Raw genomic sequence first — 27,960 nt, forward strand, 5'->3', positions numbered from 1 at the left:
GTGGGGTGCCGGTGAGGTGTGGCATCCAGCACGTGCGGTAGGCTCTTTCCCGTGCTGACGGCCCCCCACACACACCTGCTGGCGAGGGCCACGAGCCAGAAGCAGAACGCTCACCCCGTTCCATCCTTGGCACAGGCTCGGGTCATTTTTTGGTTCCTTTTCTCAAGGCAGGGACTGAGCCGTCTTTGCTCCCTTACCTGGCCTCATTCTGTGCTGCAGTCAGCCCTTTCTGTGGTCACAGGCTCTGCTCGAACGCTCTCCTCCATAACCTTTACCCTCCTCTCAGGGTGTCTCCTCTGTCCTCTCTTTACGCCACGGGCAACTTAGGTCGTTTTTATGGAGGTTCTCAGAGGTCTGGCAGAGGGCTCTGACCTGGGCACCAGGGTCCTCATCCACCCAATGCGATCTTTCCGTCTTTGTGAAGAGGCAACAGGCGCAAGGAGGGAGCAAGAGGCTCTCAGGGTCCTGTGACTCGGAGACCCAGCTGGCCGTCGGCTCACTGTCTTCACTGGGACTCTAAGCAACTTTCTGGTCACTTGACTACCTCAGGCCTCTAGGCCGATGGACCGTGGCATTTCCTGTCGCCCAGCAATGAGGTGGCATCCTAGTTTATAGTGTCAGACGCTGTGAGCTTGGTGGACGAGAGAGAGGCCCCCGTTGGAAAGCTGTCCAAACTGGCTTCTAGCTTGTAGGCCTGGGGCTGACGCTGAGGAATCAGCAAGAAAATGGTAGCTTGAGAGGCTGCGTCTGGGCATCAGCTGGCTTTCCCTGGGTGGCAGCCTTCCATTCTACTGGGAACCTCCCTCGATCTTCGCCCACGTCCGGGTGCACACTGCACAAGCTTTCATATCTCTGCCTCCTCCTCGAGAAGGTCCCTCTCTTACCTTGAAGTACCAGGAGCGGGCCCTTGTTGAGTGTCTCTTGAATGAAGGAATTCTACAGCTGACACATTTACTATCCTTCCTTCAGTGAACCCGGCCATCTCTTAAGGAGTCTGTGTAACTCCCTTCGACGTCACAGCCCTGACTTGCTTGGCTCCAGGCTAACCCATGATCAGTGTCCCCTCTTCTGTTTCCAGAGCATGTGGCGAGGAGGACATGGTCATGGACCCTCTGGAGCTGCTGGGCGAGAGGATGGATTTCCAGGTCCACATTGTGCGGTGCCTTGGCGCCACGTGGCTAGAGGAAGATGCAGAGCGGGGCGTGCAGATGGGGTACCGGCCGCCCCGTGGACCTGCTGTGCGCCACCCGCCCACTGCGTGGGCCCTGGGGGAGGGAGTCTGTCCTCACATTTCTAAAAAACGAGTTTATCATGAAATGTCCTCAAGTTCCCCTGCTTGCTCAACCCAAAATGACTACTTCCCCCATCTGTTCAGCAGAGAAAAGCCACACATCCCTCCAGGCTGGTAGACGGTGACCAACGTGTACTGACCCTGCTGAGGGACTGGAGTGGCAGGGTCGGAGATTTCCACGATCAGAAAGGCTGTCCAGGAAAAGTGTACTGTCTACATGGAGGGTTGTTCTGGTTTTTGCTCGGAAACAAAGGACTGTCCCAATGGGTCAGCCGCACCAGACAGATCTGCTTAAACTAATTAGGCTGAAAGGATATTATCCAAAGACAAAGCAATAAAGAAAGGGCGATTTTGAAGGAAAGCAAACCACCACCTCACATGGAAGATGAATTTCAGTCCTGGATTACCTAGGCAGGAAGTATTTATCAGAGTCCTTTTTCTGTTTTGTTAGATGTCGGATGTCATCGGTCTCGATGACATTCGTATGAAGGCTGAGAGCTGGACGTGGCACCCCTGAGACGCGCTAGGGGTCGTCTTTTACTGCCTAACCAGTGCAGGCTGTAAATGCTGGGCCCATCTGGTCCTTTTCTTTACAAATGTGTCCCTTCTGGTCTTATGTTCTTTTCTCAGGTACAGAATTTATGATCTTCCACATGCTTTATATACCAAGCCTATATGGAAAACTGAGAATCCCCAAATTGAAGAGTCTGTCCAATTTACAGCCCTAAATGCATCTCAGGAGTTTCTGAATTATTTACAGACAAACGCTCTCATTGTTGACTTATGGGGTCTTCAAGGTACAGCTTTACTTCCTCTTCTGCACAGGCGTTCATGAATCAGACCCCACGCAGTGCATCCAAGGCTTTGGAGGCGGGGAGGGGCTGGTCGGGTCTGCACCGTGGTGTGACATCTCATGCATCTCTGGGCCGGACAACTGAGACTCTTTCCGTGGTGGTGTCTCCCCCACACTACAGAGGGCTGTGCTGAACTGAGCTGTTCCCGGCAGGGCCTCATGGTCACAGGGGAAGGCCACATCATGGTGGACACCAAGGACATGACTACTGTGATGACTACAGGCCAGGTGTGTACGTTTATGTGACGTTGAAATGGATGTCACAGACTGGAAAATCTCAGTCCTTGCACCCCGAGGGGCTTAAACCCCACTCACTGCACCCCCACCCCATCTGGTTTTCCTGCCACCATAGAAACTGCCGGGCTCAAAGGGCGTGCAAATGCCCCACAGCGCGGCTAACCGAAGAGGCTAAGGGACACGTCTTTTGTAGACACCGTCAAACCGGACGTCAGAACTGCATCTGAAGCTGCTCGAGTTGGAACAGGAGACGGAGCTGCTCAGGAAGGTCAACAGGGCCCTCAGGGAGGAGAACCTGCGTCTGCGAGAATCCCTGGAGAGAACGAGTTCCAGTCAGCCAGGTGAGAGGCCGCCCAAGACCTGGCTGCTTAGCTTCCGTCTAACTCCTGCCTGTCTTTCTAAGGAGTGAGCTTTTGAGTCTGTTAGTCCATGTTGGTTTCATGAAAACGGCAGTCCGGATCGGGGCCTGATGAACGCCGATGGGGGAGAATGGCGCCTGGCAAACACACGGGAGCAGATACGAGCTGTCTTTCCTTCCCCCTCAGCACACGAGCCTTCTGCTGCCCTGACGGTGGCTGGGGACGCAGCGCCATGGCCAGAGAGGGACCGAGAGAGGGACCGAGAGTGCGCCCAGCGGGCTGGCTGCGACAGAGAGTTTGCCAAAGCTCTGAAAGGGTTCTACCGGCGCATGACTACGGCGACAGGCCAGCTCCTCAGACTGAGGCGTCATGAGCCCCCTGTAAGTGACCGAGCCCCGGGAGCAGCACAGTCCATCCCGTTTGGATACCACTGGCAAAAAAAGCATGTGATAAACTTCAGCATCGTGCATAATAAACACTGTGAGCAAACCAGGAGGAAAATGAACACTCCTTAATCTGATAAAGGCAATCTTAAACAAACACTTTGCAAGCATAATGATTAATGGTGAGTCACTGGAAGCTCTGCCTTTCCCCCAGGAAGAAATCGGGGAGGCCAGCCACCATCACCTCTGTGGACATTGTCCTTTAGGTTCTAGCCAGTGCAGCTAGGCAAGAGATTCAAGGTGTAAAGACTGGAGAGGAAAACAAGCAGTAGCAACAGCAGCACACCTTTCTATGGTACTCAGTGCTTCCCAGTCACCGACTCGGCTCTCACAACCTCCCCACCCCACGAGGCAGGTGTCAGTGCTGGCCCTGCTTTACCGTCGACGGGTCTACGGCACAGAGCGGTGCAGCGACACACAGCTGGTAAGTCGCAGTGCCGGCCTCCCGGCCCAGCCAGGGCGGCTGCACCGTCTCCTCTTCCAGCACGCCAGCTGCTGGTTATCCTTCCCAACGACATATTTATGTGAACACAAAACCCAAAGAATTTATAGGTAAACAGAACTACAAAGTTTCTGGACACAAAAATCAATACTTAAAAAATTAACTGCATTAGGATATAACAGCACCAAGCAGAAAACATTTTCACAAAAGATACCATTTATAATTGCATCAAACATAGGAAGTACAGAGTCCTCTCTGAATACTGTAAGTTCTGTGGCTTGAAACAACATATACCGAAACCAAGACTGAAGTTCCTATAGCATCTCACTAACATTGCACTGAAGTAACAGCGAGTGGGTTGACATTATTTGAGGACCTGCTATACTTCAGCCTACATACTCATAAAACTATGTGCTTCTATGCAGAAAATTTAAAAACTTGTTCGAGAGATGATCTAAATAGACAGAGAAATGTGCTATTACAGATATGTCAGGTCTCCCTGAGACTTGATGAAATCCCAATCAAATGTAATGGAGACCGACAGTGATTTAGATGGAAGTGCAAAAGCAAAGACAAGCCAAGGCAAGATCAAGACCCACAAACAAGGTGGAAAGACTTGTCCTGCCGGATGCCTGGGCTCACTGCTACAGACAGCAGGGTGTTACCCAGTCAGAGACAAGGTCACCAAAGGCAAGGCCTGGGGGACCCAGGAGGAGATTCACTCAGGACCAGAGACTTGATACACGTGTACAATCGAGGTGGGGCCGCTGAGGAGTGGCAAGGAGAGTGTTTCGAAAAACAGTGCCAGAAGAATTAAGGACATGTACAAGGAAAAGTAAAATTGTAATCTTACCAAAACTATTCTCAGAAGTCAATTTTGGTGAGAATTAAAGACCCAAGTCTTTAGGGAAAGGGAAAGCCCTGCTGCTCTTTAGAAGTTAATGTAGGAGACGCTTTGTGACCTCACAGTGGGAAAGGATTTCTTAAACAGGACACAAAAAACATTGAGCGTTAAAGGAAATGTCTCAACTACATTAAAATTGTAAAGTTTGGTCCAGATACCAAAATGAAGTCAAAAGGGATAGGAACGGTTATTTGTAACACATTTAACATACAATGAATATCCAAAATAAATAACTACAAACAGGAAAAGAAAAAGATAACCCAACTTAAAACTCAAAGGATTTGAACAGGAACTTCTCAACAGTGGAAATCAAAAGGCCAATAAATACATGAAAGAGTGCTTAATTAACCTCATGGATAGCTTGGGAAATGCTAATTGAAACTACAATGAAATACTATTATAAACCCACCACAATAGCAAAAATTAAAAAGGATATCAAGTGTTGGGGAAGAAATGAAACAGCAGCAGAAACTCTCACATGCTGCTTGGAAAGAATATAAATTGGTGTAACCACTTAAAAAATCACCTGCTGTTACCTAGTTGAGTTGAGGCTGCCTCTGCCCTAGAGGCCTGCAGTTCAGCTCCTCACAGGGTGCAGCCCTATCGCCCCGAGGCAGGGGCTCTCAAAGTGTGGTCCCCAACTAGTGGCTTCAGTGCCATCTGGGCTCCTGCATATTCCAGGGCCCCATCCCTGACCTCCTGAATCAGAATCTCCGGGAGTGGGGCCCTGGAACCTGGGCCCTAAAAAGCCCCCTAGAAGATCCTGCCTTAAACCACCTCACCAAGGCAGCCAGTGGATGTGATGAATTAGTTTCTTTCTGACATGTTTAGATTGGTACAAGTTATCTAACCATTTTTGAGAGAACTGAGCAAACAGTTGCTCAGATCACTTTCTGTTGTGTGGGTCGGGTGAGGGACCAGCTGGAAAACTGCAGAAACCCTCACATAGGTATACGAACCGCCCCCAACACCATCTTCCAAAAGAGGCTCAAGCAGGACACACCCTCTAACGTTTGAACCAATGGGAGACTCTCCACTTGGTATGGTCCAAAGAACATGAGGGTGGACCACAGTAGGTTTACAGGTGTTCGTATGGAAAATAACACGATAACTAATAACATGAGAATAAGCTCTGTTTTGCATACTCGTAACTATAAGCCTCCTTTTGCCCACCGCACACCACTGCAATCTGAAACGCCTGCGTTATCTCACCAATTGTCCCCACTGGTGGTAGCAAAGGGGCCATTCAGGTGGCCTTCCTGAAACCAAACATGCTCCCAGGTGGTGACTTTCAAATGCAGCTTTTCTGGCCCAGAGGAAGGACTTACTTGGCCCCCACTCAAATACACACAACATTTCTACTCTAAAGATGTAGATCTACCACTTTCACTCTTCTCCTTTCGCTGATTTGTTTTAGGAAGATGATCAGATGCTCCGACCATTTGTACAGCAACAGTCACAGATGTTACAGGACTTCGGGGATCTCCTTGAATCCAGCTTGTGGACACTGAAAACTGACGTAGCTCTCATTGTGAAGAAGAAGAGAGAGTGTCTGTTACAGAGCGAATGATGAGGATACGTAAAAAAATCTGAAAACGGTGTTTTGCATTGTGAAGGTGAATTGGGCAGCTAAGAAGCTTATTGAACTTGGCTGTCAGAGCTGAACTGGGGACTCAACGTATCCAACCCAATTCCCATCTTATTAATTAATCATTAATTAACTACTTCACTTATTTCTTCTACCGCTTTTAAGCAAAACTTTTCTTCATTTTGACATGAAACCATGTGACATGAACCCATACCCAGGGTGAAGGAGAAGTGGGGGCCATCTCAAGTGAATGGTTAGCATTCCAAGCTCTGGGTCTGACCGCCCAGCCCTGGTTAAACCCGTCACTTGTAACTGTGTGGTTTCAGGCAAGTGTGCCTGTCTAAGCCTCTTTCCTTATGTTACACAGGAAGGGTGGCAGTTAATAGTCTCATAGAGCCCTCGGGATAGCAGTTCCTGGCACGCAAAAGCAAGGAAGCACTTGTCATTCACTCGTCATGGTAAACAGTCTGAAACTTCAATAAAACCCTTCTGGTAAATTTGCTGCTGTCGGACACAGAGCCAATGGTGATCTTGTGCCCCTGTTTTGTGTCACTGCTCTGAAAGAGGTTCACATCCCCCTCCCTCGTTTTCTTTGTCTTGGGAGGATCTGGAGCGCACTCGGCTCACTGGGCAGTGTCAGTGTCTGAGCTGGGGGACGGGTTGGAGGCGGGGGTCTGGGGTGGCAGACACCAAGAGTGTTGGTGAGCCCCGCTGGGGGGACGTCCATCTCGAAGCAGTCTCGGTCCCAGGAAGAGCTGACGGATGGGCACTCAGTGGTCTGGGGAAAGCCTGTAAGGAAAGCTCCCGAGACTGAAGGAGTGCTCACTCCGTGCTGAGGCAACCCTCTAAGTGCCAAACATCAAATAGCTCATTTAATTCTCACCATAACCCTAAGTTTGGCACTATTATTTCTCCTATTTTGAAGCTTTGAGGGTTAAATAAAGGACACGTGTCCAGGCAACTGTGAGAAAGCAGGGGCTGACTCTAGGGACTGCAATTCTAACCACATGGCCTGCCACATTAACAGGCAGGACTGTCCAGGGGACCAGTCAGACTTGATTTGCCTAAGAAACCAGGAAGGAGAAAATAGAGGTGACAATCCCAATCCTCACTCTCTGAAATAAAAAGTGAGGGAAATCAAACAGGATGACACTGAACCTCTACTGGTCGGAGAAGTTATCGAGGGCCCCCGGAAGGAGGCACCCTGGGAAGGCGGGGGGAGCTAGGCTGGTGAGTTGTTTAATATCGGGGGCCAGAGGCTTATGGGAAAGGCTGGGGTGCTGCCTGCGGCTCTGGTCCTGTGCACACACAGGAACCAAGAGACAACCTGTAACCTGAGAGCCCGAGCGTGCAGTGCCACAGGGACCGCGGGGCCAGGGGTGAGCAAAGCGTCACCGAGTCCCAGAATCCCAGAAAGCCTCTCTGGGGGGGCAGAGCGGCGGCGAGGCCACCACCTCCTGGACCAGCCTTATAGTTCTCAAACAATTCACACAGGGTGCAGTGCTTGCCTTTCTGCAAATGAGAGCAGGTAGCGCCTTGAGGCTGGGGGGTTTAAAGATAAAATTAAACCCTGGCTGGGTAGCTCAGCTGGTTAGAGTGTCGGCCAAGTGCACTAAGCTTGCGGGTTCCAGCCCCAGTCAGGGTACATACAAGAACTGACTGGTGAACACGCAAGTAAGTAAAACAACAAACTGATGTTCTGTCTCAGATCAGTGAAGATTTAAAAAGATAAAAATATTAGAATGAGACACGCATGTATGTCAAGCTGGAGGACAGTCACCCCAGCTGCCGCACGTCAGTATCAACACTGAACAGCATACGGTGCAAAACTAGAAAGAGCGTTGACACACCTGCAGCCCCACTCGGCGGCTCCCGAATGCGGACTGAAACCCCAGATTCCGAAGCGGCCCCTCCGGGCCCCCTGAACGCAAACGGCTTGTGACCCCGCAGCTAGTCATGAGATCTGTTGCTTCTGCGCATCCTCCTAGTTTTAGAGGTGATAAAAACTTTTCGACAGTCCCCCAGATTAGGACACAGCTGAGACCAGATCCAGGGGCGGACGGAGCCAAGGTAGGAGGAACAGTACTACCACCAAGAACCTCCCTCCACAAGTTAGAGACCCTCTTTCTTCTCTGCAGGTGGCAGAAAAGGGACGCCCAACACGAGCAGTGTTCCTGCCTACATCACCTTCTCATCCCGGAGCAGAAATCCCATGAAAGTCGTGTCTGTCCTCCTTACGTAACTAAAAGGCACAGAACATCACATTTGTGTTTATTACGTGCCTATCTCCAGAGGAAAAGTCCTGTGCTGTGCCTTGTTTTAGGCCATTACTGAAAAACATACTTAAAGTACAAAAAGTCAGTCAGTGAACCATGCTGCTCAGGCGGCGAACACCAACAGACACTCACCGGCTGTACCCTAAAACGAAACGCGTCGCAGGCAGCGAGCCAGGCACACGCGGCCCAGGCTCCGTCAGCAGCAGCAGCAGCAGCAGCAGCGCAGGAAGCTCGTCGCTGCCGCCACTCAAACACCAGGCAAGTCACACGCAAAACCACCACTCGACTGGCAAGCCTTTATTATTCAACTTAGTTAAGTCCAAAAGCAGTCAGTGTAGATGGGTGAAAAACTAAGCTAAAATGGCAACAAGGGCAGTTCCATCTCACAAAGGCCCCCACGCACAGAGAGCAGCTCGCTGGAGAGCGGACCCCGGGACTGCACGTGTCCAGGACGGCAGCCTGGGCCCATCAGGAAGCGTCAGCGGCGCGGGCGCGGGCTCCAGCCCACCCTCACACCTGCCCGCTCACTTACAAAACTGGCCGCGAATTCTGCAACGTAAAGGTCGGTCAAATATCCCCATGAGCAATAAAATCACCAAGACGGCTAAGATTTGAAATTTAGGGTAAGCTAGTATAATTTCTTGCTTTTAATGTGTACATATTTTAGATTTGATGATCTCTTCCACACAGCCTTATAGGATAATTTCAAATATCAGATAAAAAGTTGTTAGTTCACGCATGTTATGACTGGTTAATTCTTCAAAGGTTTAGACTTCGGAGCTGCTAATGACACTGAATTCAATGCCGCGCTGGTGGAGCCTGTCAATCAGCTTTGTCCTGCAGAAGGCCGCTCCCGGGGTGAAGACCCCGCCCCTGCAAGACAGTGAGAAGACACAGCAGTGCAGAAGCCCGGCTCCAGCCCGTCCCTCTGCCGCCGCGGTGTGCCGGAGGCCTGGCCACCAGACCGCTACAGAGCCCAGGAAAACCTGGCTCTTTTGATGCTACTGGGGACTGGTTTGGGTTCCATCCCTAAAATCAGCCAAACAGCAGGCAGCTACTGCTCAGGGGGAGCTGGTGACCAGCACTGCAGTGTCAGTGAGCAGGTGACTGTGGCCGCAGCACACCGTGCTCGGGGCACACTGAGGTCACCAAGAGGAGCAGCGCTGCTGTTCACAAACACAGCCCTCCGACCAGGGGGAGTGTGAACAAAGGCCTGAGTGAAACAGATTTAGGTGACTGATTACTAGGAAAGCACAAATAAGACTTAAATTGAGTGAAAAAAGTTTCCTTAAACATAATGGCTAAATGTAAATGCTAAGTATTTTCAAAGGATATACAAGTATTTGAAAAAATTTAATTAGGTTTCACTTTACACAATTTTTATATTTACTACTTAATACTGTTTCAGGCCATACCCAAATGTACTTATTTCTAAGCCTAAGGGCCCATGTTCACTTGTGAAGGTGGCTACTTGTAGGGACAGCTAACAGCTGCAGTATGACTGTCCCCTTGGTAATCATCCAGCCAGGAGGCCATGAACCAGTCCACGCTGATGCCAGGGCCCAGGGACCCCAGGTCAGAATGCACAGCTCGAACTGTTCTGTCTCCTCTCATTTACCTCTGTTCCCAGAAGCCCGTACAAAATGGCCCTTCTCGCAATTTTAGTTTACCTCTAGCCTGATATCAAAGAAGCTGTAAATTCTTATGTGCAGACCCAATACCTGAAAATCGAATCAAAATACACTAAAACATAACAGGAAGAAGAGACCTTCAAATCGGAAGGAAGGAGACTTACGCCTTGGGAAGGTCAGAGGCGTCATTCAGGAGAGTCATGGCTGCCTGGACCATGGCTATGGGGGTCGCCACGTAGCCAGCCTCTGGAAAACAGGTGGCCAAGGAGAAGCAAGCGTTGGTCAAGGCTGCACTCCGCCACACCCGACAACCGGACAGCAGGTTGTATGTCAAACTCTAGGTATGTGGGGTTATTGCCATAAATACTGTTTGTGTAATACCCAAAATAACACTTATGTAGTACATATGACGGTCAGGAACTGTATTAAGTGCTTTAAATTTACTAACCTCATTTAACTCTCCTAGCAATTACATGAGGTTGGCACTACTTTGACCCCCATTTTACAGATTAGGAAACCGAGGCACAGACAGGTTAAGGGACCAGCCCGCACTCGCACCGTCAGCCAGCGGCCGAGCCAGAAGTGCACGCGGGCCACTCCTACTGCACCCGGTTTCTCCATGAACACGCCACACTTCCCTTCAGGAAAGACTCAATTTCTCAAAGAGAAATGCTGAGTAACTTTAAAGGAAGTCTAATTTCAAGACAAAATAACTTGAAAGTGGGACAGTAGTGTTTACACGTCTGTCAAATAATAAAAACAGCCAACTGCCCTGGCTGGCGTAGCTCAGTGGATTGAGCGCGGGCCTGTGAACCAGTGTATCGAGGTTCGATTCCCAGTCAGGGCACATGCCTGGGTTGCAGGCCAGTTCCCAGCAGGGGATGCATGAGAGGCAACCATACATTGATATTTCTCTCCCACTCTTTCTCCTTCCCTTCCCCTCTCTAGAAAAATAAATAAATTAAAAAAAAAAAAAAACAGCCAACTTATCTTAATAACCTAGATGGAAATTTGAAAACAAAACAAGATATAAAGACATCTTTGCCATCTCACTTGATAAAAACTGCAGAACAAATCCCTGGTAACCTATCAGGGATAACAGTTACTGAACTAATATTATAATTTCACCAGTGGGACTGTCTGTATAGTTCTTTAAAATTTACAGCAAAAGTTCTACAACTTTTTTGGATGACAGTTCCTTTTAACAACCTATCAAAAGCTTTCACCCTCTGCAGAAAAATGCACAAGTCACACCCATTCTATAGACAATGTCAGGGTCAGCACAGCCTCCAAAGAAACCCTGGATCAGATGGATCAATATCAATATTAAAATCTGCATTAGGAACTACTGAAACATACCAAAAAAGAAAAACGGAGGGAGGAATACACCAATAAATTGAACCCTTCTTTTGACAGAATCATGTATCGGTAATACTTAAATAAACTGTGCGCATGCATCTGTAAACCAGAAACGCTTTGAAAAGAACAGCATCCCCCTTACAGTCTCAGACAACGTGCAAGTCCCCAGCGACCTAAGTCCTCGGTGAGATACCTGGTCCTTTCACCTGAGTACAGATTCTGACGTTGGGTTTGCTCGTGTCGGGACTAGAGCCTTGGCTGTATCCTTGACCAAAGAACGTCATTGTAAATGATGAGGCATCCATCTGAGAAAAAGAAAGCAAGGAGTTTATTTAAGAAACATGTCCTTTCCTCCTGAACGCAATCTAACCCACTATTCTACTTCATAGGAGACATTTTCACCTGACAAAAACATCAATTTTCTAGCTACCAGAATATCCTGTTATCCTTTAATCCTTTGAAGAGGTGAGTCTTTTTTTTAACTGATGTGTTTTTCCAGTTCCTTACCCTGCATTTCAGAGCCCAGGTGGCAGAACCACAGGAGACACCTCTCTGAGAGAGTGGGAGAGGGGTGAGGGAGGAGTGATGGCGATGGTCCAAGGACGGAAGTCTGGGGGGCGGACCCCAGAGGACCCCGGTTCCACAAGTAAAGTGAGACTACTGCGGGGGGGGGGGGGGGGCTCGCAGATTTGAGAACAGCCCGAGGGCAGATGCAGAGATGACTACTGAGAAGTAAAGGCTCTGCAGGCGGCGTTCGAAGCTCCAGTGAGGGGACGAGTGAACGTGGGGTGCTGTCTTCCTCTCCGCAGTGGGACTCCCACCCCGCCCGCCCCCCGGCAGTGCCCGGTGTAAAGGAGATGAAGGCAAACTGGCCCAAGGCCTGAGCTGGGGTCTGAAAACCAAATCGTCCAAAAGGAAGGCACAGGGTCAAGAATATTCAACGAATGGTAATTCCATTTATCTACCCCGGGGAGCCAGGGCATGCAGAGGGGGAAGGGAAGCCTGAAGAGAGGGGACCAGAGGAGGGGAAAGGAGACAACAAAGGAGGAGGGAAAAGAGTAAAAATAACTGAAATCTCAATGAAACAGAGAATACAATGAATGGAGCCAGATGGCTGAGTTCTCACTCCGACTTGGCTGTTTATTCACTACAGGACTTTGGGCAAGTTTTTTAACCTCGCCGTGCCTCAAGTGTCCTCATCTGTAAAATGGAGATAATACCCACTTCTCGAGGTGTTTGAAAAAACTAAGGAATCTAGTTTATGCAAAGAATGTCAGAGAGTGTCTGACGCACAGGAAGTACCATGAAGTCTCAGCTGTCACTGTCACTGCACTGAGGAAAAGTAAAAACCAAGTAAAGAAAAATACCACTTTAGAGACCTGGACACAGAAGAATGAGTTACCTGTTTTTGTGTTGGACCGTGTTTTGAAAAATAACCGAAGGAGAAGAGCCATGGGAACTAAAGGGGGAAAAAAAGAAACCCCTCAGTGATATTCTTTTAAAACTCATAGCAAATACTTTTAGGTCTAATTTCATAAAAATATTACTTACTTTTATGAGAAGTTGCCTTCCAATGCCAAACTTCACAAAGAACAAAAAGAAAAGCCCCGCAAACATCAGCTTCACGACAGAGGAGAGGCCCCCCACCGTCACGTACGCGGCGTACTGCACCTGGGGAAAGGCAGCAGGTCAGAGTGCCGCCCTGCTTTCTTAGGCCAAGCAACGTAAGAGCGTTAGCTGCTCATAGCTTACTCTGCGGCCATAAACACCGAACAGAAGCAGTGTCGGCTACACAAATATGTTAGGTTCTGAAAACTTGTTCAGAAACCAGACAACAGGAGCATACTTTTAAAAGAAATTGCTGCAAATAGTATTTAGCTTTCTCACTTGAACACAAAAGTCCACATAATCCATAAGTAAAAAGTTCAGTAATAGCCCTGGGCTGGTGTGGCTCAGTGGATTGAGTGCCGGCCTGTGAACCAAAGGTCACCAGTTTGATTCCCAGTCAGGGCACATGCCTGGGTTGCGGGCCAGGTCCCCAGTAGGGGGCGTGTGAGAGGCAACCACACATTGGTTTATCTCTCCCTCTTTCATCTTCCCTTCCAACTCTCTCTAAAAATAAATAAATAAAATCTTTACTAAGAAGTTGAATAGTATACCTGAATTTAGCAATTATACATTATAGAATGTAGACTACATTTATAATCTCTTTTGTAAAACAATATTCTTATCTTGTAACTTGAGATGGCTTCCTCTTCAAGTCTCAGCTGAGGGAGCAATCGTGTACATCCCTCAAGAACAGGAGGAGTGTTCTAGCAGCTGCAACTCTGAACAGGGACTGCCGGGTGCTCATGACCAGGGTCTCCTGCACTGAACTGGTGCTGTGGTCTTACGTGACAGAGGTACTCAGCGGGCCAGACGTGAATTACAAGGGAGGGTGCTGTACACTACCGATTCTGAATACTTCCAGAAACAGAAGCACACATTATTTAGCTTCTTTTTCCTTTACAAACCTAAAAGTCCTAGTCAAACTATAGGGGAAGTATAACAAACACAGAATACTCTTTATTAAAAAATAAATCATATAGCCCTGGCTGGTGTAGCTCAGTGCATTGAGCGCAGGTCTGCAAACCAGAGGATAGCGGTTCAATTCCCAGTCAGGGCACATGCCTGGGTTGCAAGTGAGTTCCCTGCAGGCCAGTTCCCAGCAGGCGATGCACTAGAGGTGACCATACATTGATGTTTCTCTCCCTCTCTCCTGCCCCTCTAAAGATAAATAAATAAATATTTTTTAAAATAAATAAATAAATAAATAAATCATATACACTTACAGGCGACTGCTCTAAATTTTCATGCAAGTAACGCTGTGTTCGCTTCACAACAGACACGTCTGATCCCACAAAAGGAATGGAGTAGCTGCCGAGCTCCCTGCAGTAGGACACCAGCCACCTGCAAGACAGACCTTGCTGCACGTTCTCCACTTACAGTGACCGCAGTTCTAACAGGCACGCTTCTGGGCAACAACGTTAGCTTTGCCTGAGGCAGTAACAACAGTGAAGACGGCAGATCCACTCTTGATTACTATTTCAGTATTTGTCCCCTGTTCTTGACACCGACACCCAAACAAGTGACGGGTGAACGGAGCAGAATTCCGCACACCAGGGGCACTAAATGCTTGACTGTGTGTTACCCATCGATTTCACTGGCCGGTGATTTAAAAAACCACTCATTTCAACAGCTCAACTCTGAGGTTAGCATTCTTACATATAAATGTTATTAACGTTTTGATTGATCTACATGAGATCATCGCACTTTAAGTGGATGCTTTTATTGCACAAAATTGATGTTTAATGTTCATGTTGATAGTGAAAAGTAACAAAATCCATTTTCCAAGGGTACAAATGTATTATTATATATGAAAGTACTTAAGCTTAGGATAATGTAATAAATATTACTTATTTACCTTTGAAAACAATTCTGGATTTACTACAAAACAGTCTCCAGGCCCTTCTTACTAGCATACCTTATTAAGTCAGATCAACACAAAATACTTAGACCGGATATGCTAAGGAACAGGTTTTGAATTAATATACCTTCTTTTCAATTTTGGACCAACAATTGGGACGGGTTTCAGATTTGCCTGTTTTCGTAGCTTCGTCAAGTTCCTCCTGTTTGCGAAACCATAGACCGCGGACTTCCAGGTGGTATCGTGAATGCACGGTCCCTGATAAAGCAGGTCAACAGTTAAAGACAAGTCTTGAGAGACACTGAAAAGCAAAGTTGAGTAGGAGATCATCGGCGCAAAGAACATTTTACCCAAATTTACGCAGGGCACACTCTCTCTTATTTCATAATTTTGAAATGAATTTCCGTGACTAGCTGGGCAACGATAACACTCGGCAGTCTGGTCATGTCCAATATTTGCACCAACAAGCGCCCTTTCTCCTTCCCTCCTACCGTTACCTATGCTCTTTTCAATAACCATTGCATTTCTCTTCATTTTCAGTCAACTAATTGATCATACACGGTCTGTGTGGGAAACCTCCAGCCATTGTGAATATCACAAGAACGGTTTGCACAACATCAGTGTAACCTGGCGGCCAAGGGGAGTGGACTGGGATGCACATGCACGAACAATGCTGACTACACTGCACTAGTCAGTGGGGGCGGTAGATGCCGCTGAGTGCGCATGTGCACTGTGTGGCTGTCACATTCAAAACGACTGAGTGAGGAGAGCAATGAATCTGCGTCAAACTGTGTATTAAGCTTGACCATTCCTCCACAGACACTATCCGGATGACGTAGAAGGCTTTCAGGGAAGCCTGAGCTTTGGCTCACAATTTAGAATTGACTTGGGAGTTGTACACCAACACAAAAAGGAACACATGAAAACCTATTTGGGATACTGATTGAAACGACAGACTCTGGAGCCGAGGAGGAACATGATGTGAGTGACGTTTTGAAAGGACCGTCCTGGCTGTTATGTTGAGAACAGACTGTCCAGGAAAAGGAGGCAGCAAGAGGAGTGGTGAACAGTGGTCAGATTTGGACATATTTTTAAGGCAGAGTCAAAAGGATTTCTCAAGAGACCAGATATAATTTCTAGGAGAGGAGACAACAGTGACTCCACTGTTTGGCCGGAACACTAGGAAGGACACATCACTATCACCTGACACTGGCCCAGCTGTGGAGATGTCTACCAAGTGTTTGAGTGGGGATGTCCACTGGGCAATTAGATATCCAGTCTAAAGTGGAGGAAAAAGGTCTGGGTTGAAGACATAAACTTGGAGTATAGTTCTTAATGCACAAATATAGAGATTTTCTTTCTTTTTTTTTTTTCTTTTATCCTCACCAAGTACATGCTCACGGATTCTTGAGAGAGGGGAAGGGAGGAAGAGAGAGAGGGAGGGAAACATGGATGGGTTGCCTCTCATATGCACCCCACCAGGGACCGAACCTACAATCTAGGCAGGGCTCTGACCACGCGACCTTTCAGTTTACAGGACAATGCTCCTTGGTTGGCCAGGGTTCCTGCTGCTTTCAAAACATGCCTCCATTCTAGCTCTATCAATTTTCTCACTGTCTCCTGTAGTCAACAATTTTTGTCAGTCCTGCAGTAACTCCCCACAACCTGTACCCTATCTTCTGCTTATAAAACCCCCTTTCCTCTTTGGTACTTGTTCCCTGTTGTGTAGGTGGACTTGACCTTGTGATCCTACCTCTAGAGGCCCATGACCCAGGCCCGGGAAATCTTCTCGCTTCATCACTCCAGGTCGCACTGACTGGTTCAAGAATGGCCAATGACCCACTGCGTGACTAACCTTCCCTATCACTTAACATATAAACTGGTAGCTGTTTCTGGGAAATCATGAACCTTAACAATGAGCATCAGGGGCTGCCAGCAGCTTCCCGGCCATGCTGAGAGCCTACACAGAGGAACAGAGAAGAAATGAAAGAGACGGAAAGAGGGAGGAGAAAATAAAGAGCTCTGATAATTTCACATCGAGACCCAATCACACTACTCACTTGTAGACATTTAGTCACGCAAGCCCAGAAACCCCTTCCCGTTTTGTCGGTTTAACGGGGTTTAGTTGGGTTTCTGACACATACTACCCAGAGCTCCGAGCACGCCTTTCATCCTTATTTCTGAGTCTTTGGTCAGGTTGCTGCCTCTGACCTTCCAAATGCTATCCACATTTTAAGGCAAAATGTAGTTAAGGCCTCTGTGAGGCCTTCCTGAATTTATTACTCAGGCCCATTCTCCCTTCCCTTTAGTCTGATTGTCTGGTGTATACTCTCTGTAACCACAGATTTCAGCATGTTTTATATAGTTCTTTGTGTTCATTGATCTGAATCCACACTCCAGGTGAACAGAACCATGACGTTTAATTAACGGGCTCTGCACCATCCCACAGTTGTCTTCATCACACGATTTCCTCTCCCTCATCCACAGCTCTGCAGCACCAACCTTTATAACTCGGTCCACATCCTGGCTTCTCCAAAGACTCTCGATCTCTGGCCTCCCAGCTATGTCCACTCTCCATTCTCAGAATCCCACTGTATTTGATCTGAGCACTCTGATAACACTTCCTGCCAGGCTACATCAGCTCTTTGAGGGCAGGGTTTGCATCCTATTCATTCATGTGTCACACTACCCTGAACTTGAACTACGCAGACTTGCACCACGCAGAGCACTTGTTGGATGAATATTCTTAAAAGAGAACAAACACTTAGGAAGCCTCAAGTAAAGACACAGAATTGGGTTAGGCAGCACTGGCAATAACAGCACTATCGTAAAACACGTTTTTTTCCCCCAGAAATGCAACTACCTTATGTTCCAAAATAGACTGTCAACTCAGTAAGATTACATTGACATCACACATCCCCTGCAGGGACATAAGAGCACCTAGCTGTCAGCCAGGCACACGACAGAAACGTGCCAACTCTACACCGAGGTGGTGACTCTCTGAGCTGACATCTGTCGCACAGCAATGACAAAACTTCAGTTAGGGTCACGGTGACTCATTCCAATATAACCAACTGTTCAGTTGTCTTCAAAGTAGAATAGTGTGGGAAATGTAGAAGCTAAAGAACTTATGACACATGGACATGAACTAAAGGGGGAAATGTGGGTGGGAGGGGGTGTGCAGGGAGGAGGGGAATGAAGGGGGGAGAATGGGACAACTGTAACAGCATAATCAATAAAATATATTTAAAAATAAATAAAAGAAAAAAGTAGATTTTATTCTTAAGTCGAAGGACTTCTCAGCAATCTAGTATCTTCATTTTTAAAAATTAAAAACAGTGGCTTTCATACACTAAAAATTACAAATAAATATTTTTTAAGAGGCATATATCATTTCCAAAATGTTTTCAATATTAACTTAGAAAACACTTGACAAATAGAAAAACTAACCTCGGGTCCTGAATGTATGGTCAGGAAACTTTCCACTGCGGTCAAAGTACCTACAAGAGTAGAAAAACAGTCAAAGTAAAATCAAACAGAATCCACTAAGCCAGGACAAGTAACAATGAGCTATTTCCCTCCATTTAGAGACTGCTTTTTACTAAGGCTACTAATGAATAGTCAGGAAGTCAGTACTGGTAAGTTTTATTATGTTTTTGGAAACAGTTTTAAGCAGCAGTGGAAGCCAGGTGAATTGTCAGGAAGAGTAGTTCAGCATCAGCTCTAACTGCTAGAACTAATAAAATATTTTCTAGCATTCAGACTCACGCTAAAAAATCTCTTCCAGTATGGCAACAATTTTGCTCTCTTGTTCTGGAAGGCCAGCGGGACATAGTTATCAAGATTATGTCTTGTGGCTCAGTGGATTGAGCGCGGGCCTGTGAACCAGACAATCGCAGTTCGATTCCCAGTCAGGGCATATGCCGGGGTTGCACGCCAATTCCCAGCAGGGGACGCACGAAAGGTATCCATACATTGATGTTTCTCTCTCTGTCTCCTTCCCTTCCCCTCTAAAGATAAATAAATAAAATCTTTAAAAAAAAAAAAGATTATGTCTATGGGAATTAATCAGTTTTCCAATACGACAACTCTGAAGGATACTTATTCATAGTTCTATACACTGGATGTACAGAAAATCTATCAAAAATGGCCTTTGTGATGGCTTGTAAAATACTTAAAATAAGGCTGTTCAAATGAAATAAAAATATAAGTGTAAAATAAAAACAGAAAACCCAAACCAGAAAAGGTCAGAAACCAACTAAATTAACCATGAGGACTAGTATATAGGTATAGTGACTAAGTTTTTAATTAATCTCTGAAATTCTCCAGAGCAGTAAGAGAAGAGAAACACATAGTGGGATGGTTAATTCTCAAAAACCCGATAAAATGACATATATCAATCCAATCTCGTAAGAGATGTTTAATCCCAAGAGGAGAGCAAAGCATGGGCGCTCAGCAAAGTCGACAGTGAGCGAAACGATGGCGCACCGTGTCAGCAACAGCGTTAAGGGGACTGCAGCCACCTAAGCACCACTGGTCCGACCACTGACACAAACTACAAACAGGTCATCGCGGCAGCTCTCTCTGGAGATGGTTCGAAGGGCTGATACGAGAGCTGGGCCAGAAACCTGGCTCTGCGACCAAGCCCACACCGAGGACAGGATAGAGCCCTCTAACTTGGTGTGCGGTAAAACCTGGACCATCTGCACCAAAAGGCAGCTCGGGTAATTGTTACGCAGCTGACTCCCAGGGTTTAGTATCTGAAAAGAGTTTTGAAGCAAAACTTGAAGTATTATTTCTCCCTTATAAAGAAAAAACAAGCCCTGACTGGTGTGGCTCAGTGGGCTGGGCATCGGCCCACAAACTGATTCCCAGTCGGGGCACAGGCCTGGGGGTGCACGCCAGGTCTCCGGTTGGGGGCGCGCAAGAGGCAACGGGTTGATGTTTGCCTCTCACATCAATGTTTCTCTCCTCTTTCTCCCTCCCTTACCCTCTCTCTAAAAAATAGATAAATAAATAAATCTTTTAAAAAAATGACCTATTTAAAGTAACAAAAAAAATTTAAACGTCTGGGAATAAGCTCAACGTGAAATACGTAGGACTATCATATGTAGGACTATCGTGAAGAAAACATCTAAACTCTGCAGCCTTAAGAGACTTGTTTATAGAAATAGAGATAGACCAGGTGTACGATTGAAAGACTGTTTCAAAGATGCTCAGTTCGTGGATTTCATTTCACTGGGAGTGGTTCCAGTGTTGCACCATTAAGTGTGAGGTTGGTTACTGCTCTCCGACATTTATTATGTTAAGAAAGTATTCTATTCTTCACTTCTAAAACTTTGAAATCAACAAATGCCATGAAGTTTCAAATCTCTTATTGAGATGGCATATAGTATTCACCTCTGGTAGTCTGATGTGATGATAATGTAACTTCCTAATACACCTTGGCCTTGATATAGTATTCTTTTAAAATTGCCATCTTATTATCATTTTATTTAGGGTTTTACAACAAGCACAAAACATGTTTTAACATTACCCATTTAAACTTGTTTCTTTTCCCAACCTGATTTCAGTTCAATACAACTGCAAATAAGCAAATATGAAGCCCTTCTACTGTTAAGTTCAATTACTGCTGATTGACAATTACCATTAATTTTATTGCTCATATATATTACTCCCAGATCTGCCGGAATGGAGTCAAAGCCACTGCTTCCAATGATGTAAACCCCTTTTTCCGCAGCCTTCTCGTGGTACTTCCAATGCATTAGTTCCAGAAACTGAAAAAATTCAGGACAAAAGATCTGATCAGAGCTCCGCAGAAGCACCCCACCGGTACGACATGGTCAGAGACAAGCCCGGTGCAGTGTGGGAGCGCCGACCAGTGCGGCTCTGTGGCACCGCGGGAACCGTCAGGATGGTCTGCGCTCATTTAGCCAACGTCCACCACATGTGCCGGGTGCTGGTCTGACTTAGGGACACTACCACGCTACTGTCTTCGAATGTCTCGGAAAGGCAAAAGTACGACTTCTCATAAAAATACCTATCAGTACAGAGAAATACAAAGAAAGCCAAAAAAGTTCCCCTAAATCACATTGTCCAGACATCATTACAGACCTGTATCTACACGTATGTTGTTAAAATTAATAAAACAAAACCCACACATTATCATTAACATTATTAGTCCGTTCTTTATTCAGGACATTTTACCTAATGTCCTTCTTCTGTCTGTTTCAGGACTACGTCCAAGAGACCACGTTCCATTTACTGTCACGTCTCCTTAAATGCCTTCTGAGGGTGACAGTCTCTCAGACACTCCTTGTTTTGGATGACCTTGACAGTTTTGAGGAGCATTGGTCAGGCACCTTGTAGAATGCCCCTCTATTGGGGTTCATCACATGTTGTTCTCATGATGAGACCAGGGCCACAGGTATTGGGAAGGAAGGCCACAGGGACACAGAAAGCCGTGACACCTCAACATTGCACTACACGGTCTATCCCTGTTGCTGGCCTTAAATACCTGGCCGAGAAGCTGTTTTCCGGGTTTCTCCACTCGGAAGTGACTCCCCTCTCCCCTGCTTCCTGCACCGCACCCTGCGGGGGGGGACTCCGAGGTGCACACTCGGGCACGGGGGGCAAGCCCCCAGTCCTGGAGGCCAGAGAGCTCCCCAGATTATCTGGAATTCTCCTGCACAGATTTGTCTCCTCATCCTTCTGCCTCTTTTAATGGGATTATCTGAGCTTATATGATGACTTGTAAGAGTTCTTTATAAATTCTGGATCTCTGCTAGGTTTTGGTTATTACTTTTATGGTAGTCTATAAGTTCCTCACCATTTTCTCTGCTCTTTCCCTATCTTAACTAAAATAGGAATTGGTTTTTGTTTCATTCATGTTTCCTCACTCTTCGTGAATAAATTTTGGTAACTGACACTTTCCTAGTAGTTTCCAATGCGTCATCAATGGATAAACTCTGAGTAGTACTTTACTGGCGCACTGATGGGAGAGGTCAGTGACCACAGGGACATTCGCGGTGGTGGTTTTGAAGGAGGCGGCGCAGCTCGGTGCCACTAACACACCACTTCCTCGGCCGGGCAACCCTCAGTTCAAGCCCCAGTTTTTCTACTTACTGGTTGCATGACTTTGAGGACAAGTTTCTTAGCCTTTCCAAGCTTCGATTTCCTCATCGTCAAACAGAGAAAAAGATGATGCCTACTCTACAGGAATGTTAGAAAAGTTACACAACACGCCTAGTTAGCGCACTGCGAGGCGCGTGGCCAGCATTCAATGAAGGTGAACGTAGAAAATTTTCTAGGTCGAAGAGATTTTTATGTTTATTTTTCTGTAATGTTGTAAAGATGTCTGATTTTGAACAGGGGATTTATGATGAAAGTTACAAAAATAAGATTCTGAGAGTTACTTGTAGTACACTATTTGAATTAATTTGGTTTATGGCATGCAGTGGCATAAAAAAGTCAGCGTGCCTTACACACAGAGGACTTGAAACACATGAGAGCGCGTGGGAGAAGAACACGCGAGAACACCGAAGCCGAGGTCTCACCCTCATGTGCTCCTGGAAGCCGTCGACGGGCCGCTCCAGCAGCGAGCAGACGTCAGCCTCTAAAATGTCCGTGACACTGCACTCGGTGTTTTCCACGTCAGCAGCAAACCGTGCTGTTTTCTGTCCTCCTTCCCTTTTTACTTACCTGAGGCTCTCCACAGATGTCAACACAGCTGGCTCCATTTTCCACACAGGCTTTTACTACAGGTTCTCCATAAAATTGATACTGGGGAGTAAAGAAAACCGTTCAGCAAGCTTAAAAGAATGAAATACCACTCGGTTTTGGAAGTACTGTCTTGGTTACTAAGAAATCAAATATTAATAAAGTAGCCTAAAGATCGACTGAGAAAATAATGTAACTGTACTACACCGACTCTCACAGGAATGAATCACAGAGAAACGTGTCCTTACCTTTGAGGACAAAATGGGACGTTTTACACAAGTGATTCATTTGAGCTAAATTCTGAAGAGTAAGGATTTGCTTAAAAAAAAAATCCAGATAAAGGACAAAGCATATGCAAAGGTGTGAGAAAGGGGGCTGCCCAGGCAACCTGAAGCACAGGGTAGTTGAGAGGGCAGCTGTAAGCGATGAGTCGACAAAACTACTTACAACACAGGAGGAAGGACCCTGATTGCCACGCTATCATCGCTGAATTGTATCTGTTCTGACAGCTTCTACTTTCGTAATAAAAAAAAGTAGTAACAATAATCCCACAGACATGGACAACAGTGTGGTGAGTCGGGATGACGGGGGTAAACGGTAATGGGAAAAAATACAACAAAATAACAAACCAAAAACAAAAGTAATGATAACAGTGAAAAAACAAAACCCATACACAGACGACAGTGCGGTGATGTCCAGGGGGAAAGGGGGATGGGGGCAGAAGAGGGTGAAGGGAGGATAAAGGGGGAGGAAGGAGACTTGACTTGGGGTGGCGAGCACACAATACAGATGATGCGGCAGAGAGATGTGCACTCGAAACTTACACAACTTTATTAACCAGTGTCACCCCAATAACTGAAATAAAATAAAATAAAAGTCACCATGTAACAGTGAGAAAAAAGAGAGGATGCTAAAAGTGTGAGGAAAAAGAAGTTGTAAAGCTGCTGCTTCTGAGTGGGAGAGAGGACAGCAGCCTAGGGGAATGGAGCAGCCCCGCAGGGGGTGTATAACCCCAAACTTGACCGGTCTGCGTGGGGATGCACTTTTCTCCGGCCATGCCAGGCTGCTCGCGTTCCCGTAAAGAGCAAGCAGAGAGCTGGAATAGCCAGGACTGGGTTCTCCCCAGAGTCCTGGGGCGGGGAGGGCGAAGGAGCTGGCTGAGGGCGTATCTTTTAGAGTAATTCAAGCAAAGGACCGCAGAATCTAAGCTAGTTAAGAATGAGGTAAATCTAAATAAACAATCATTTAAACACATTTTTACTTGGTAACAATCCCAAAACCTTCCTGCTTTCACGTTTTAAATGACCAACCGTTTTCCAGATGCTTCGTGTTCAAACGTCTTGCTCGTAGGTGCTCTGGCACCTACGGCTTCCTCAGACCGGGAAAGGTCGCCCACACTCACTGTCACATGGGCCAGAAACGTCTCTTTCACACCCAGTAGGTGCCAGAGCAATAGCTGGGGGCTGTCCTTTCAAAACACGGACTCGCCCACTGCTCACGCCTCTGCTACTCCCCTGCCATCTGTGTTTCCTCTCGGAAGTGGACCCCTCGTTTCCAGCCATCCAATGACTCATCACATTTAGAAGAAAATCCAAACCCTGACCTGTCCAACCCTACGACCCCTGGGTACCTCCCCCCTCCCCTGCCCACCCCTCTGCCCTGCTCATGGCCCAGCCACAATGGCCCCTCTCACATTCTTCAGTCTAGCCATGTACATGCTCACCTTGGGACCTCTGCACCTGCCTCAGGACCTTTGCACCTGCTCTTCCCTGGGCCGCCTTCCTCCTCAAACCTCATGTGCTTTACTCCCTCGCTTCTCAGGTCCCCAGGTAAATGTCAGCTCGTCACAGAGACCTTCCCTGACCATGCACTGACTAGAGGCTGATGTGTCCATCTCCTTACTCTGCTTTCTTTTTCTTCAAAGCACCTGTCACTGCCTAGTGATATAACCTTGTTTCTTTGTCTGCCTCTCTGGGCTGTAAGCTCCATGAGAGATTCTATCTTGTTCACCATTATGTCCCAGGTACCTAGACTAATGCAGATCACATATAGGGGTGGATAAAAAGTAGGTTTACAGCTGACAGTTCACAAAACAGTTTATTCTCATATTACTAATTTATTATCGTAAACCTACTTTGCCTGCTCCTGTATAGCAAATATTCAATAAATACTGAATAAGTGAACAAGTCCTTTTCTAATCTCTATTTTTGTGCATTTTTTAACAAACATATTTGCACAGTAATACAGAAAAATAATTTACAAGTAAATAAAAAGCATGTTAGGGGTACATGCTCAAATTTTTTTAAATAAGGGGCATACAGTAAAGGGAAAAAAAGCTTGGCAATTATAGCAGGGAATAAAACAAAGCAACAAGCCAGCACAGCTGCTGAGTCTGGGTTTAGAGGATCTGACACTCTCTCCCTCAGGCGATTTTGGTCAAACCCAATTTGCTAATCACAAGAAGGGAAAACCCCGTAGAGGGTGAAGGCCCCAAACGAACTGTTCTGTCCCCTACTCCATGTTCCTCTGGAACATAAAATACGAGATTCTGCTGGAGATGAAAAGATTGTTTGTTCCAATACAAAGGGCTGACTACTTACTGGTCCTACGCAATTGAGGACAACTGTTGCCTGTTTGGCCATTTCATCAAGTGAGGCTGGATTACTAACATCACAAACTATGATTTCAACTTCAGATGACAGAGTTGGTCTTCCTGAAATAAGAAGGAAATCATTTTAAGTGAATCCCGATACAGTGTTAGACCTTCCAGATCTCCTATTTATAGTAACCAGGGACAGCAAAATCCCAAAAGCTAGCCTTCCCTCTCAAACAGAAGAGAAAACTGTTTTTAATCAGGTAATAAATAAAGAAAAAGGTTATGAGGAAAATGGAACTAATACTAAGGGTGATTAAAAACATTATTAACCTTAAAAAAACTCACAAAAGTAATGTCTAAATGACAACTTTACAATCATTTAGACTCTGAATAGATTGTCTAGACTTCCTCTCTGCCAAGAATTATATTATAAAAAGTTTCTCGACAACTACTAAACAATTACATGATGATAAAATTATGTGGGGAAAGGTGAGTTGGTAATATCAACATAAAGAGAAGAGGACTCAGGAGGAGTCTAGGTAAGAGCACCAAGGCTCACGAAATGGAAATAACTGGAATTCACTGGATCAAGAGAATAATGCAGGTTTTGATAGGCCAAGGTGTACTCCCCAGGATAACCTGATCTGGGTATATTACTGTACAAAAGGCACGTAACTAGGTTATGTCTGGAAAAAGGAATGGAAGTATGTATTTTTAACAGTGGAGTTATTTCTTTTGGAAAAGTAAAGAAAGGCCAAAAAGTCCTTTGGTCAAGATCCTACATGGGTCGTAGCAGCGCGGAGACTTGGAGGAGAATCCAGCCTCCGCGGGGTATTTCGTGCACAAAACCACCAACGAAATAGACGCTACGTCCCCACCAGAAACAGAACTCTGTGTGGAATGATGGGGAAGTGAGATGAAAACTGAACCGAGGAATCTAGTATCCCCAGAACTCTCACAGGTGCTATCTGCCTGCCTCAGGGGACACAAGGGTGGAAAAAGCCAATTTAAAGGCCACTGAGTCTTAAATCGGAGATCTCCGCCACCAGGAGGGTAAGGTCCGTGTGTCTGTCTCCCTCCCCGACATCTGCAGCCTGGCACTGGGAACTAGACCTGGTCTAGAGACGACCACTCAATACAGATCCGTGAAATGGAGGCTAAAAGGACACGCAAACGCCCAAACCAGAAATCAAACTTTGCGGTGAGGGGTGGGAGGTGGGTAAATAAAGACTAAGCTTGCTGGAGGATTCTTAACGAGAAAAAAAAAATTTTTTTTAAGCCACAACCAAGTCCGCAGTACAACTGTTAAGCTTTCTCTCCCGCCTCCAAAACCCGAGACGGAGAGTTACAACCAAGAAACCAATGGTGTACTTTTCTACGCGGCCAAATACCGAGAAACCTCCAGTTGCACCTGATACCCGTGCTCTAGAGTGAGACGGAACAAAAACCAAAAGCTGTCGACTATCTCGCCAGTGGGGCTCCCCAAACTTAGGGAGAAATTCAAAAGGTGGAAAGAAATTTTATTTTGAACGTGGGGAGTAAAACAAAGCCACGACACTAAACGAAGCAACGCTGTCCTCCGCCGGTCCTCCAGCAGAGCTCCGGGAGCCCCTGCGCCACTCCCGACGGGGAGCCGCTCTGTCCAGGCGACTGGCGCCCCCAGCCGGGCGAAGGGGCCCGGGCAGCGTCGGCGCCCGCCCCGCCGCGCCCCCTTTACCCAGCTTCAGGGCAGCCCTCTCCAGCACTTGCTGCAGCTTCTCCCGGGAACGGCCCGCTACGGCCCAGGGCAGGAGGGAGCCCCCCTGCGCGACCGCCTGCTCCCGGGCCACCTCCTCGGTCACGAACTGGCCGGTGAAACCAGAGGCGCCGAACACCACCAGGTGGTAAGGCCTCCACTTGGTCGCCATGACGAGCTCACAGCCAGCAGAGGCCCCGGGCGGGCTGCATCCACCGCGCCTGCGCTTCCGGCAGCGACCCCAGTACCGGATGCAGCAACCGCCCCCGCCGCCGCCTGCATTCTGCGCTCCCTACGCCCTGCGCGCACGCCCCCGAGCCGGGCCACGCCCACAGCCACGCCCATGCCACTCCAAGCCGCTGTGCAGCGCAGCTGCTGCACCGAAGCCCCAGGGACGGCCTGGGGCTGTGGCCCCGCCTCCGGGCCTGGCAGGAGCTGAAGACCACCCACTTTCCCTGCCCTAGGTGGCCCCGCTCAGCGCTGACGCCCCTCCCGGAGGCCCGAGGAGGCGGTCCTTACTGGAGGCGGTTGCGCAAAGAAAAAATTTGAGAAAAACCTTCTGATGACGGAGGGGACCGCCCACTTCAAGGGCATCTTTTTGTATTCGAAGCGCGTTGGACAGGTGTGGGTTTGGGGTCCTCCGCGGGTCCTCTCAGCCCTGCCTGGGGCCCAGCTCTGCAGCGCCGCCAGCCCCTCACCCCACCCACCCACCACCTTGGTGCCGGAGCCCTCTGGGCCCCCAAGCCTTGGTCAGTGACACAGCTGTTAAAGATTGAGGCTCCGTGGGGAAATAACTCCCAGAGCTATCCTGCCATTTGAGCTGCGAAGTAAAATGAATAGTGGTTCAGGAAGTCCTTAAAATACAAAAGAAAGTTTCTTTTTTTTTGTTTTTAAATATATTTTATTGATTATGCTATTACAGTTGTTCTATTCCCCCCTTTATTCCCCTCCACCCTGCACACTCCCTCCCCCACCATTCCCCCCCCCCTTTAGTTTATGACCATGTGTCTCAGGTTCTTTAGATTCTATATTTCCCTTACTATTCTTACCCTCCCCCCTAT

The 27,960-nt window shown here is 47.2% G+C and overlaps 2 protein-coding genes across 2 annotated transcripts in view; one reads left to right on the forward strand and one right to left on the reverse strand.

Moving 5' to 3' along the window:
* LOC119044470 (kinesin-like protein KIF28P) overlaps nucleotides 1–6,099 on the forward strand; it is a 45,362-nt gene extending 39,263 nt beyond the window's left edge. The window contains exons 19-24 of the mRNA XM_053659550.1: nucleotides 1,079–1,213; nucleotides 1,922–2,088; nucleotides 2,266–2,372; nucleotides 2,575–2,722; nucleotides 2,927–3,120; nucleotides 5,947–6,099. Coding sequence (XP_053515525.1) covers nucleotides 1,079–1,213; nucleotides 1,922–2,088; nucleotides 2,266–2,372; nucleotides 2,575–2,722; nucleotides 2,927–3,120; nucleotides 5,947–6,099 — 904 coding nt within the window. The remainder of the gene's footprint in view (nucleotides 1–1,078; nucleotides 1,214–1,921; nucleotides 2,089–2,265; nucleotides 2,373–2,574; nucleotides 2,723–2,926; nucleotides 3,121–5,946) is intronic.
* A 2,904-nt stretch (nucleotides 6,100–9,003) lies between these two features.
* SCCPDH (saccharopine dehydrogenase (putative)) lies at nucleotides 9,004–27,175 on the reverse strand. Its single transcript, XM_037138822.2, has 12 exons — nucleotides 26,882–27,175; nucleotides 25,169–25,281; nucleotides 22,551–22,631; nucleotides 20,497–20,626; nucleotides 18,300–18,349; nucleotides 14,977–15,107; nucleotides 14,215–14,332; nucleotides 12,935–13,054; nucleotides 12,786–12,842; nucleotides 11,577–11,688; nucleotides 10,189–10,270; nucleotides 9,004–9,266 (listed from the first exon to the last, which is right to left on the reverse strand). Exons 1-12 carry the CDS (start codon nucleotides 27,069–27,071, stop codon nucleotides 9,161–9,163), a joined length of 1,290 nt encoding a protein of 429 aa, XP_036994717.2. The 5' UTR covers nucleotides 27,072–27,175; the 3' UTR covers nucleotides 9,004–9,160.
* Between the last annotated feature and the right edge of the window lie 785 nt (nucleotides 27,176–27,960).

The sequence above is a fragment of the Artibeus jamaicensis genome, unplaced genomic scaffold, assembly GCF_021234435.1.
Source record: "Artibeus jamaicensis isolate MK-2021 breed Jamaican fruit bat unplaced genomic scaffold, CSHL_Jam_final scaffold_754, whole genome shotgun sequence".
Taxonomy (NCBI): domain Eukaryota; kingdom Metazoa; phylum Chordata; class Mammalia; order Chiroptera; family Phyllostomidae; genus Artibeus; species Artibeus jamaicensis.

Excerpts from the sequence above, each read along its gene's own strand:
- SCCPDH (XM_037138822.2), bottom strand. The coding sequence starts at position 27,071 with ATGGCGACCAAGTGGAGGCCTTACCACCTGGTGGTGTTCGGCGCCTCT. Across the intron at positions 20,627-22,550 it reads ACATCTGTGGAGAGCCTCAG|TTTCTGGAACTAATGCATTG; the intron begins GTAAGTAAAAAG and ends GAATTTTTTCAG. Across the intron at positions 11,689-12,785 it reads ACGGTCCAACACAAAAACAG|ATGGATGCCTCATCATTTAC; the intron begins GTAACTCATTCT and ends TCTTTTTCTCAG.